This window comes from Pseudorasbora parva, chromosome 1 (genome assembly GCF_024679245.1).
Source record: "Pseudorasbora parva isolate DD20220531a chromosome 1, ASM2467924v1, whole genome shotgun sequence".
Lineage (NCBI taxonomy): Eukaryota > Metazoa > Chordata > Actinopteri > Cypriniformes > Gobionidae > Pseudorasbora > Pseudorasbora parva.
This window is the reverse complement of record NC_090172.1, coordinates 62,383,153-62,397,225: the sequence shown is the minus strand read 5'-3', so window position 1 is coordinate 62,397,225 and position 14,073 is coordinate 62,383,153. Positions and strand designations below refer to the sequence as shown.

The following is a 14,073-nucleotide window of genomic DNA, read 5'->3' as shown; positions in this document are numbered from 1 at the left end:
AAAGAGGTAATTAACAAAATGTCAGAAAAGAGCACTGATAGGCTACTAAAGCGTATTTCTGAAAGCTTGTAAAGTTACATTTAAAATGACAATAATGTATATTGTAATGTAATGTAACATCATCAGACAGAAAGAGCAAAACTGATATTCACTAGATGATGTTCTAAACTGTGTAGTTGTAGTAGCTACTGATAAATAGTATTAAGTAATTATTGATGAATAAATCATCTTTTCATAAATGTGATGCCTAAATTACCTAGTTTCGCTGTACATGCATGCAAAACAGTTAAAATGTTATATTCTGATCAGTCACACCATCTCACATTCTTGCCTGTCACTCCAGGGACTCAAATCTTTCCATAATGGATTTCTTTAACTTTCGGGTTACTTTGCTCATTCTGGCCGCTCTCGGTAAGTTATTTAAAAACAAAAAACATGTCAAGCGTGTTACGTTTTACATTTAGACTTGTTTGCATTTAAAAAACTAAAATTGTGGATCTAAATCTCATGTTAAGTCTCGCTTTTACCTGTGTCCTGACTTAAACAACAAAATCGTTCTCTTATAGGATGCTGTTCCCAGGCTCTGCTTCTGGGAGACAAAACTTATGGCGTTGTAGGTGAGTGTGTGTGTGTGTGTGTGTGGATCTAATAAGATATTATACTTTTTTTCTATAATTACTAATGTCTATGTTTTCATTTTCGAATTTAACATCATTTTGGTCTTGAAGTTAAACATGTATAGGTGGTGGTGTAACTGTCTGGAGAGCTTTTGTTATCAGTAATTTGTTAGTTTTTCCAAAAAAAAAAAAAAATTAAATATTTTTTTTTCTTAAAAAAAAAAAAAAAAAGGGACAGTGTTATTATTATTTAAGAATCTGCCCATTACCAAGACATTTTTATATCATGTGACAAGCACAGTTTTTGAGTACTTTAAATACCATCTATCCATTAAATCCAATGTCTTTAAATCGAAATATTTGTTATGTTGGTATGAAACAATGAATAAAATGCTCTGATGTGTTTCTAAAAACAGAACTTGTCAACTAAATTTCTTCTCATCTCATTGAACCAGGGGAAAATGTAACCTTCAAAACAACAATCGCCACGACAGTGGGTCTTTCGACCGTATTATGGTCTTTCAACAATGGCCAAAGCATTGCATCAGTATTCACACACGTACCAGTAACGAACATCCTAAGAACCAATCCGTTATACACAGGCAGAGTCAGCTATAATACGACGACATGCGAGCTTCAGCTTGGACCGCTGAAGAAGAAGGATGCAGGGAAATATATTCTCAATATAGTCAATGCTGAGGGAGAACCACAGTCAGGAGAGATTGAGCTTACCGTTCTTGGTAAGTATTGAATATCAACTGAAATCTTTTCAGGTATTTAAAAAGAACATTAGAGAAACTGGGGTAGTGAAGACTAGTGGTTGAAGGTCTTACTAGAGGGATGAATAGTAGTGGTTAAGTCCTACATACGTTTGTTAAAAGCATTACTGAATACTTATAAACTTTAGCCGTTCTTAAAGACTCATGCCAACAATGTTGCACTGAATATAATATATATATATATATATATATATATATATATATATATATATATATATATATATATATATATATATATATATATATTAGGGGTGTAACGATACGCGTATTCGTATTGAACCGTTCGGTACGAGGCTTTCGGTTCGGTACGCGGTACGCATTATGTACCGAACGGTTCTTGGACTAATTAATTAGATTTGGAAAATAAAAAAGTGTGTGAAATATAATAATATGCGTTCAACAAGGTAGCCCAATAACCAAAACGACATAACAGGCAATGCCCCTGACACCGCCGAAGTGAAAGGAAAAAAAAAACACCAAATATGTTTTAGGCTGCTGAGTCAGGTGCTCGCTTAGCCTACTCAGTAGGCTACGCGCTGAATGCTCGTGGCAAAGATGTTGGCAAGATTGATGGATTAAAAAACAACGGTATGTCGCATTTGCTGATGGTACAGCAGCGGGAATAATTCATGTCATGTCAATCAAAGCCGACAACAAGACGATCTTGTTGTCTTTACGCTGACAACAAGACGATAAAAAGGAGAAACAGCTACAAACTATCCCACAAACTATCCCCGCAGCATTTAGACAGACATTTCCAACTTATTCAAATGGCAAAAGACATCACCGCGGCGAGTGGTCCATTTATAGCCGCGGATATGAGACCTAACGCCCGTTTCACACATACTCCGTCTGCAGTGCGTGTGCGTTGCGTATTTTTTTCCGTACCCATGTTAAGGGATGACAGCTTTCACACTGCACGCGGGTGCTGTCCGTCAGTCCGTTCCAGGTGCGTTGCGTCTGCAGCAGTGCACGGATCGTTTTCGTACCGAGTCTATTTTTTGCTGCGCTGCGCTGCGTTGCGTTGCTGCATTAAAGTGATAGAACATTGTTCGCATTAAAATAAACATGTACTGACGCGAAAATCTAGTAATTTCAACACGGATGCATATCATTTAAAATATACTCTTGTTTCAAAGTCAACACATGGCTTTTTTTCCTCAAGTAAAGCAACAAAACGACACCTTACCTGGCATTTAGGTAAAAAATGTGCCATAATGGAGAGCACTCGTACTTTCTTGGAGGTGAAATGCAAAGTTATTTTTGACCTGCAGGATTTCTTTTCAAAGGGTTTAAAAACGAAAGAAAAGACGAGAGTCGGCTGTTTTTGAATAGCCTATTCTAAGTTTCTAATTTAAAATGTTTATGATTTTAGGCTATAACCTATGTTTAAATGTTTTGCCTTTTGTGTGCGCTAAATCTAAAGTATATTAATATATAAATATTAATTAATGAATTGAAAAAAATGTTGTTTAAATGTAGGCTTGTAGCCTACGTTAACCTGTCTACTCAGAAAGATTAAACAAAGAGAATTGCAATTCTGATGAGCCAAGATCAGTAACAACTTCTGGATTTTAAATAAAAAATCATTAATAAATGCTGTGTTTGTGGTATGTAAAAGCGGATCAGTTGCGGACTGCAAACGCAGCATATGTGAAAGGACTACAGGGTGTAGGGCTCCTGCAACGCACACGCAACGCAACACGCACCGCACACGCACCAGTGCGTGTGCGGTGTGTATTTTTTTCCGTACCCATGTTAACGGATCACAGCTTTCAAACTGCACGCGGGTGCTGTCCGTCAGTCCGTTCCAGGAGCGTTGCGTCTGCAGCAGTGCACGGATCGTTTTCGTACCGAGTCTATTTTTTGCTGCGCTGCGTTGCTGCATTAAAGTGGTAGAACATTGTTCGCATTAAAATAAACATGTACTGACGCGAAAATCTAGTAATTTCACCACAGATGCATATCATTTAAAATATACTCTTGTTTCAAAGTCAACAAATGGCTTTTTTTTTCTCAAGTAAAGCAACAAAACGACACCTTACCCATTTAGGTTAAAAAAAAAGTGCCATAATGGAGAGCACTCGTACTTTCTTGGAGGTGAAAAGCAAAGTTCTTTTTGACCTGCAGGATTTCTTTTAAAAGGGTGTAAAACGAAAGAAAAGACGAGAGTCGGCTGTTTTTGTATAGACTATTGTAAGTTTCTAATTTAAAATGTTTGTGATTTAAGGCTATAAACCATGTTTAAATGTTTTGCCACTTGTGTGAGCTAAATCTAAAGTATATAAATATGAATAAATGAATTTAATAAAATGTTGTTTAAATGTAGTAGGCTACGTAACCTTACTTCTATTAAAGAGTACTCTTTAATAGAAGTAAGGTTACGTAGCCACTATAGGCCTATTTAAACAACATTTAAATGTAGTAGGCTCGTTACATGCCTCGTCAGAATTCCAATTCTCTTTGTTAACAAAGAGAATTGGAATTCTGACGAGGCATGTTCAGTTAAAACTTTTGGATTTTAAATAAAAAATAATGAATAAATGCTGTGTTTGTGATATGCAACAGCGGATCAGTTGCGGACTGCAAACGCAGCATATGTAAAGCACTACAGGGTGTGGGGCTCCTGCAACGCACACGCAACGCAACACGCACCGCACACGCTAATGTAAAGAGCTAATGTCTTATTCCTGTAACTACATAGAAGATGGGTAAAATCATACAAAAAAAAAATCATACTTTGTTAGTTTTAATAAAAAATTATTAAAAAAGGTAATTTCTGCCAATTTTTTCTTTTTGTTGTATCTAAAACATACCGAACCGTACCGAACCGAACCGTGACACCAGTGTATCGTATCGAACCGAACCGTGAATTTTGTGAACCGTTACACCCCTAATATATATATATAAACTGTTCACAAACAGTGATTAATAGGGTGGATAATATGGAGTTTGCATTGGGTTTTATGGAACGAGGACTGATGGGATTGAATCAACCCTAATGGATAGTGATGAGTCACTTAATTTAAACTTGTGATTGCAAAATGACTAACTATAATGACATTCACCCAGTGGCTGTTAATCAAGCTTCTACAGAGGTCTTTCTTTGGTCTTGGAGATCTAGATGTAAAATATATGCTGTCAAATCTCAGGGTTGGTTATCTAAAGGTTGTTGGTTTGATCTCCCAAGAAACAAGTCATGAGTCATGACCTGTCACTATTATGTCTTGAGCAAGCTTAACCCTAAGTTTCTCTAAGGTTTTATTATTTGGGAAACTCTAAGCAAGAGAAAGAATATGTTTCTGAATAAACACTATCCATGATTTTCTTTTCTTCCATCCAGAGCCAATAACTGATGTCAAGATTTCATCCAGTCTCCCTGAAGCTATAGAGTTCAACAGCACCGTGGTTCTGACCTGCACTGGCAAAGGCTCCTTTACTTACAAGTGGTTCAATGGTTCAGACGCTTTGACGGTGGATGGCACGCACATGAAGCTGAACGCAATCGGCAATGAGCTTACTATTACTGATGTTCGCCGTACAGATCTAAGAGGACCCATCTTTTGCAGAGCAGAGAATGCACTTAAGTCAGGGATGAGTGCTCCCTTCAATCTCACTGTGAGCTGTATGTATCTGATCACACACACACATTCATATTCTGACACATAAATACACAAGCACTGTTTGCCTTAAAGGGACAGTTCACCCAAAAATGTTATTTACTCACCCTCATGTTGTTTGAAACCCATATGATGTATTTTAAAACCCATTTGCGCAGTACTTTCCATGGAAGCTCAGCTATGACTCAGCTGCTGTATACATTCAGAAGTTTTTTTGAAGGGGAAAACAACTGTTTAAAGATTAAAAAAATAATAATAATTTAAATAATGACACTACATTTTTCTGAACAGTATGATGGAATTGTGTTTTTAAATTCACACATAAATTCACACATTTCTGCACATAAAAATATCAAAATGACCAATTAACAGCTGTACTGGACCTACCGAAGATACTTCTTTCGTTTTTACTGCCTGCAGTCTTTGTCTCTGCAGATGGTGTGCGCTAGAAAGCACACATGACAGCAGAGATCTAAAGAGACTTTCTAGTTCAAACAGGTTCTGGTGCAGGAAAAAATGCAGGCTGAGATTAGATCAAAAATACAGTTGTTAATGAATGAGCCTGTAAACAGCAGAAATATTGTGTTTGTGTGTTCATGTGTGCATTTACATTCCAAGCAGATCAAACCCTTTTTTTTAAAGCATTTGCCAGTGCATGGTTTGGTGATAAAGCAAATGCACTCAGGGCTTGACATTAACACACACTAACCCGCCAAATGTGGGTGGATTTCAGCACTTCTACTAGTCACTTTGGCGATTGGATTTAATTTGTGTAACCCCTTCTTCCTGTGCTTCTAGTACTGTAGCAAAAAGTAGCAAAACTACTGTAGTAAATGTGAACACAAGATAGGGCCCTGGGTCTGGTTAAAAAAATAAAACTAATAAACGCCTAACTTCATTGTTGAGCTTCTTTTTTATAACTATTGGTTTTAAACAAAACTTATTAGCGGTGCCTCCATTTAGTAGTAATGCTAAGTTTACTTTCAATTATCCCACTAGGAATGTGACCTTTAAATCACGGTTGTAACTTCAAATAACACAACAAATTGTGAATGAAAGAAATTATATACACTTTACTGAAATAAACAAGAGATATAGTATTCAGTAGAAGGAAATAACTTGGGGTAAATGGACAAAAGAGTTAAACACTATACAATACAAAATAAACCAGTTCCAATATGAACCCTCTAGTCAAACTGGCACAAGGTCAATGTAACTGCAGTAGAATGTCAGTATAATCAGTGGGCCCACACACACACACACACACCCCGGTCTCACATTCACTCAGTCATAATAACCCAAAAATGTGTTGCAGGCCTGTGACGCTGCTTGAGAGCGTGGTGGCCAAAAACAAAACTGGCCGCTTCACTTTAAAAGCAAACACAAAAATATAGAGTACCTGCGCGGGCTTTGTAGTTTGAAATCCAGTTGCAACGAACGTCAGGCACAACTGTACCAGGTGGCAAAGTCAGGCAGATGGCAGATAACACTTCAGCATGGAATCCAGTGAAGAATATCACGAATCATCAGCAGGAATAGACGAGGAGGTTATCCCGGTCAATAAACAAATGACTAAAGAAACAACTGTCCGTTTCCTGTGTAAAATATTATATCACCAGTCCCTGTAAGTTACAGGGACTGGTGATATAATATTTTGATATTATATCACCAGTCCCAATGTTTGTAATTTATTTGATAAGTTACAGTAACTTATCAAATAAATTACAAACATTACTAGTGACCATAACATCGGGTGCAAACATCCTAACAATCACTAACTGTTTGCTAAACATGCTATTCGCGATTAGCGCTTTTTCCAGCATTATGTCAAATACACAGCATAAACACAAAACAGACAATTTACCTTCAGATCAGTAGATAAGCATCCCAGCAGAGCACAACGATTTGTCATCCATAACATTGGGTGTAACTTATCACATTTCTTAGAGAATGCGGTTTGCAAGTTCTTGTTTTTTCTTTCCTCCTCTGCTTCAAGTGCTGCGCACATCTCCTAAGCCCCGCCCACTCATGAACAGTCAACACGGGGCAAATACCCAATCAGAAAATAGTCAAATAAAGATGAGCAGGTATTTTAATGCATGCCAGTTAGTGTGTATGAGCCATAGACCGTAAAAAAATAATGACAACTCGACATCATCCGTTTCTGCTTGGCAGATTTGAAGCTTTCAGGCGCCCTTGCACGGCGCGTACATCTTGGGACCGAGTCTGCGCAGTAGCGATTTCGGGACCGGAGTTGCGCAGTAGAGCGCAGGAAGTAGAGCAGGAAGTACAGCTGCGATATCAAAAGCCCGCCCACACTCTCGCAGATGCAGAACAATTAATAATGTTGGTGTGAAATAAACAGTTATGGAAATGTAGAAATTAAAGCTAAAGCTCTAATCTGCTCCCTAAAATTTCGAAAAAAGTCCGTTAGTGCCTCAGTGACAACTTCACTCAGAGAAGCCGTCAGTCTCAGCTGTCAATCATGACGTCACACCCCCCGTTTTTATAGCATCAAATAACTAACTCAAACTAAACTTATTTTTAAAACGAACACCTGAAATGAAATCATTGTGATGATAACTGCCTTTAGTGACATAAACTAACTTTGGGGAAACATTTTTGAAGTGTAATTTTATTATTTAGTTTGTCTCGCGTCCATTAGAAAACACAGAGGGGCGGCTATACTGGGACCAGTCACCGGGGGGCGATCGAGGCGCGAAAGCTTCAGTAAATGAGAGGGAGACTGCAGGCTTGATATGAGCAGCCTGTATTTATATATGCATATAAATAAACTTCCCTCTGGGCTACATTTGTATATATGATATATATGCGTTTCATATTTTGTCTTTAAAAAGGCATCTGAAATAATAAAGTGTAATGTAGTGCTGTCACAAACCCACCTCCCCTCACTCACTCGTTTAATTTTCTCTGGATAAAAATTGTTGGTGTTACAGGGCTTGAATTTCTACGTGGGATTGCACATAAATAGCTCATAATTTAATTAATTCCCACAAATATTGAGCTCATACCCAAAGTGCCCACACATAAAGCTACCTCTCAGTAGTAAATTTAGTTATTTATCGCTGCTTATTGCGCATAAACCTTTGGTGCTCTTTGTGTGTCAGTCAAAAATAATTATTTAAATTAAACAAATGTACTCAGCAAAAAAAGAAACGTCCTCTGACTTTCAACTGTTTTTACTTTCAGTAAACTTAATGTGTGTAAATATTTGTATGAACACTAAAAGAGTCAACACGATAAGACATAAACTAAAAATGTTTTACAGACATGTGACTAACAGAAATAGAATAATGTGCCCCTGAATGAAGGGAGGCTCAAAATCAAAAGTACCAGTCAGTATCTGGTGTGGCCACCAGCTGCTTGAAGTACTGCAGTGCATCTCCTCCTCATGGACTGGACCAGATTTGTCAGTTCTTGTTGTGAGATGTTACCCCACTCTTCCACCAAGGCACTTGCAAGTTCCTGGACATTTCTGGGGGGAATGGCCCTAGCCCTCACCCTGCGATCCAACAGGTCCCAAACATGCTCAATGGGATTGAGATCCGGGCTCTTCGCTGGCCATGGCAGAACACTGACATTGCTGTCATGCAGAAACTCATGCACAGAATGAGCAGTATAGCTGGTGGCATTGTCCTGCTGGAGGATCATGTCCGGATGAGCATGCATAAAGGGTACCACATGAGGGAGGAGGATGTCTTCCCTGTACCGCAAGGCATTGAGATTGCCTGCAATGATAACAAGCTCAGTCCGATGGTGATGTGATATACCGCCCCAGACCATGACGGACCCCCCACCTCCAAATCGATCCCGCTCCAGAGTACAGGCCTCGGTGTAACGCTCATTCCTTCGACGATAAACACGAATCCGTCCATCACCCCTGGTGAGACAAAACCGTGACTCATCAGTGAAGAGCACTTTTTGCCACTCCTGTCTGGTCCAGCGAATGTGGGTTTGTGCCCATAGGCGGCATTGTTGCTGGTGATGTCTGGTAAGGACCTCTCTCAGCCTATTACGGACAGTCTGAGCTCTGATGGAGGGATTGTGTGTTCCTGGTGTGACTCGGGCAGTTGTTGTGGCCATCCTGTACCTGTCACGCAGGTGTGATATTCGGATGTACCGATCCTGTGCAGGTGTTGTTACACGTGGTCTTCCACTGCGAGGATGATCAGCTGTCCTTCCGGTCTCCCTGTAGCGCTGTCTTAGGCGTCTCACAGTGCGGACATGGCAATTTATTGCCCTAGCCACATCAGCAGTCCTCATGCCTCCCTGCAGCATGCCTAATGCACGTTCACGCAGATGAGCAGGGACCCTGGGCATCTTTCTTTGGGTGTTTTTCACAGTCAGTAGACAAGTCTCTTTAGTGTCCTGCGTTTTTAGAACTGTGACCCTAAATGCCTACTCTCTGTGAGCTGTTAAGGTCTTAATGACCATTCCACAGGTGCATGTTAATTAATTGATTATGGTTAATTGAACATGCATGGAAAACATTGTTTAAACCCTTTACAATGAAAATCTGTAAAGTTATTTGGATTTTTTACACATTATTGTTGAAATACACAGTCCTGAAAAAGGGACGTTTCTTTTTTTGCTGAGTTTATATTTAAGTTCAATAATATTTTATTAAGATTTTGTATTTATATATATATATATATATATATATATATATATATATATATATATATATATATATATATATATATATATACATATATATATATATATATGCTGTAGGTATAATCACTTATTTATTAACTTTTTGAGCATAAACTGGAAATGAAATAAATGAACTTAAATCGTAACTCTCGAATGCTTTAGAGCTAAAATTTCTTTTCAAAGGAGATACTTGGCAGAATATTGCTGAACACAAAAAAAATGTTTAAAAAGTGAACTTAAAAAATTACAGAATTTTATGTTTATTGTTATGAAAAATCCACATAAAAATCCTCAAAAAATGAGGATTCAGTAAGATTGAAAGAAGTTTGGGCGGAATACCAAAAGTTTCCTCTAGATTGATCTACAATAAATTTCCAATTTTCCACCGCAAGTCCAAGTGTGAAAATGTTTCACTCCCGAATAACTATCAATGAGCAATGAGGCAGGACTTTGTGGCGCTGAGGTGCCTGGTTGCTTGAACCATGCCAGAGTAGCTCGACCATAGTGACATTAGACCTTTAATTTTAAGGCTTAATATTATTTAAATTGATGAGTAATACAATTCTTACCCCTCATAATTGTCATGAAAGGCAAAATGAGTTGGTATAGACCAAAACCACTTTTGGTATCAGGCTATAAACATATTTTATTCTGCTGTAAAGTTAGGCATTTTAACATGGCGGGGTCAATGGGATTGAGTCCCTGTTGGACCCTGTCTTTAGCGACCAGTCGATGAATTGTTGTTTAAGTCACATCCATGTTTGCTTCAAGAGAGATTTGCTGCTTGGCGAGTATTCACATAAACGCAGTCAGTTAAGTTTTAAATGAACGTAAACATTTGAGAAAGAAAGCGCATAGCCGTTTAATGAATCTGTGTGTCAGGACTTAAAGTGACAGCAGCAAAATATACCTGCTTCCAAATTATGAGATACTATTAAAAATATCTACACATCCTATTGTAAATATATCCTCCTCTTTTATAGATAACATTTGCAGCATCTTAATAAAAAGGGAGGATGTCAAATGCTAACATGGCACATTGTTTGATATTTTTCTTCTAGTGAAAAATAAATTCTCAGTTATTTCATGTTGTACCTTTTATGTCAAAAACTAGAATAGCACTTCCTTTAAAAAAAATAGAATGGGAGGTTTTAAGACTTTAATCTTAAAAGGTCAAGAATCCTGGAAACATAGCTGCTTGCAAGCGCTTTAATAAACCTTTACTTGACCTTCTTTTCATCATCTCCTTTTGTCCTTGTGTGTCTAGATGGCCCAGAGAAAATCGTCATGACGCAGAATCCAACCGATTCATTCCTTAAGAAAGGCTCTAACTTAACACTCACATGCTCAGCCGATTCTGACCCTCCCGCTCAGCTCCGGTGGATGTTTAACGGTGCAGAACTGCTTCAGAAGGCCAACATCACCCTCAGCAATTTGGATGTAAAACACAGCGGCAATTATAGCTGTGTGGCCTACAACGTGAAGACCAACCGCAACGTTGCCTCACCGGTTGTTTTGGTGACTGTTCTGGGTGAGTCAAAAACCTAAAGTCATGCACCGTGAAGTCATGTACCGATGCTTTGAATACAAACGGAAGTTCCATTGTTTCTCTAGTGCAAGTATTACAGGAGTTATAATATATACAAATACATTCCGTACACTCTTAAAAATACACTCCCATTGAAAAGTTGGTTTTATTTATTCAGCAAAGATGCCTTAAATTGATCAAAAGAGACTATAAAGACATTTATAATTAGGACTGGGACGGTTACCGTTTAACCGAAATACCGCGGTCACGTGATGCCTACCGTGGGTCTGAGATCGTCACCGCCACCACCGCAAAAAAAAAAAAAAGGTTTACATTCCAGCCTTCATATTTTTTTGCTAGAAAAACTAGCATGTTCACTTTATCGTGTTTTTTTTTTATTTTAATAAAAATATATAATTTACTATAGGCTACTCATTTTATCTCTTTACATAAATATATTTTCTACTTAAAAACTACATTTTGTTATTTTACTAACCCGAATAAGGACTCATTTACGTTAGTTTGCACGTGAGGGGAAACATTTGCTTACTTCCACTTAGAAGGAGTTGTGCACTTTTTATTTTAATATCTCCTTTCATACTATTTTCTACTTAATTAAAACTATAATTTCGAACTATAATATTGACCCAGTGTTTTTTTATGTGAACGCGGTTTTACGTGATTTTTACCACAGGGGTGAAGCACAAAGCTTTTAAAAGGGAAATAAATTTGCTGATGTTACATCGCAGCCATGAAAACAGGCTATGGACTCATGCCGAATGACAGAGGGAGGCTGAGCCCAAATTTATTTATTTTTTGACAAAAGATTAAAAACATGAGTTACTGATTCTGCTATCCGCTGCCACTTTTAAAAGATAAGGATCTAGGTTATCTGGGTGGGCCTACAGATGCTTTGTGGTCAATGTTCTTCAAAGCTGTGCAAACTTGACTTACTAAAACAGGTTTTAAAATAAAGCACATCAAAATTCCCAATCACTGGGATACCCACAAAACATGGGTTAATTTCATTTGCATTTAAACTATCAAATAGGACCAGCATGGATAAAGTGTTTATTTAACTGATTGATCATAACAGCTTTATCCTTTATTTTATCTACGTCAATCTGAATATATTCTGGAAGTCTAGAGGCTACATGAGTACTACCTGACAAGGATTTAATTAATTTCCAAGATTTTGAAAATGTTATTTAAATTTTCTGAAACCGACTTTAAATAAAACTCAGATTTAGACTTTCTAATCATCAACGTGCACTTATTCCTCAGTATTTTAAATGTAGACCAATCAGCAGGAGCATTTGAGAATCTGGCTTGCGTCCATGATTTATTTCTCAAATGAATTAGCTCTGAAAGACTGTCTGAAAACCAGGGATTGTCCCTACCGCTGATCCTGATATTCTTAACGGGATTCAAATATAATTGTTATAATACACAACTTTGATAGTCCATATGCTACTGGCCTGGAAAAACCTAGCAGCAAAATTGAGTCCTTAATTCAGAAAAAAATCATTTTCCAGTAAGTAGAATCCTGATAGTCCTTGGCCTCAGCAACCCAAAAATAAGACAAAATGTATGGCCATCCAGTAACATCCAAAAAGATGCACAAGATCCAAACCTCACCTTCAGGCCTCAAACCAGGGTCCACAGCTCTGATAATCCATGTACTACTGAAGGCCAGGAGAAATCCAACTGGGTCAAATCCATAATTCAGGTTTGGAATAAGGCTGTAATCCACTGTGAAATAAAAATACCATTAAATATTGGTTGATTCTAAACTTACATTTAAAGCTCAGGTATTAAAAATTGTTTGTAAGAAGATAAAGTTTAATCTTAGAGAGATTGCGTTTTAGAGATGTTATGCATTCTGTGGTCATTTTCCCCTTTATCTATGGTCTCAGGCGAGTTCAGCGCGACTCTAATCACCATTTGTCTTTATACAAACGTACACTTAAAGTTCTTGTTAAGAAACCAGTTCAATATTAAAGAAATATAATCTGCTGAGCTGGGAAAATATGATAAGCAAACGTATGCCTGATGTATGAGATTATCTAACTACTCCCACGCCAGGGTTGGGAAGGTTACTTTTAAAATGTATTTCACTACAGATCACAAAATACATGCTTTAAAAAAGTTATTTGTAATATATTTTGTTAGATTACACAAATTTTGTAACTTAATCTAAATACTTTAGAAAACGAATCAGGTATGTAACACCAAACATAGGACTTGGTTTTCCTTTATATATCATTTAATTAACTATTATTATAATATCAGCGACAACACACACACACACACACACACACACACACACACACACACACACACACACACACACACACACACACACACACACACACACACACACACACACACACACACACACACACACACAAAGAAGGGCAGTTACTAAATAAATAAAAAAATATGATCTTTAAACGAAATAAGAACAATTTACACATCATCCCATTCACTTAATGCATTAAGTTTTAAGCTTTTTTCTGCCAAGATATAAAAATAAAAAAACCTTACAATTGTATTGTGAGATTTAAACTTGTGTGTTATAAAGTCAGCATATAAAAAGTCACAATTACCGTTGCTTTGGAGATGAACATGAAGATGAAAACAGTCATAGATCATCAGGTAATGACAGACAGCTCAGATTCAAGGGTTTGAACATTTCTGAATGTGGCGATCGGTATAAATTCAGTCATTGTGTCTTGTGGAGTATAACGAAACAGTTTATTCAGGACAGCACTAAATAAAGTAACATGCAATGTTTCTGATCCCAGATCTCCCAGCCCTCCTCGATGATTACCTGAATTGACCTTTACAGC

General features: G+C 37.5%; 2 protein-coding genes across 2 annotated transcripts in view; both read left to right on the top strand.

The window, feature by feature from the left end:
• Positions 1-14,073, top strand: part of LOC137071174 (Fc receptor-like protein 5) — a 250,913-nt gene that overhangs the window by 54,725 nt on the left and 182,115 nt on the right. The window lies entirely within an intron of this gene.
• Positions 363-11,241, top strand: LOC137082047 (carcinoembryonic antigen-related cell adhesion molecule 1-like). Its single transcript, XM_067447689.1, has 5 exons — positions 363-411; positions 567-617; positions 1,073-1,357; positions 4,740-5,021; positions 10,961-11,241. The coding sequence occupies exons 1-5, from the start codon at positions 363-365 to the stop codon at positions 11,239-11,241; spliced, it is 948 nt and encodes a 315-aa protein (XP_067303790.1).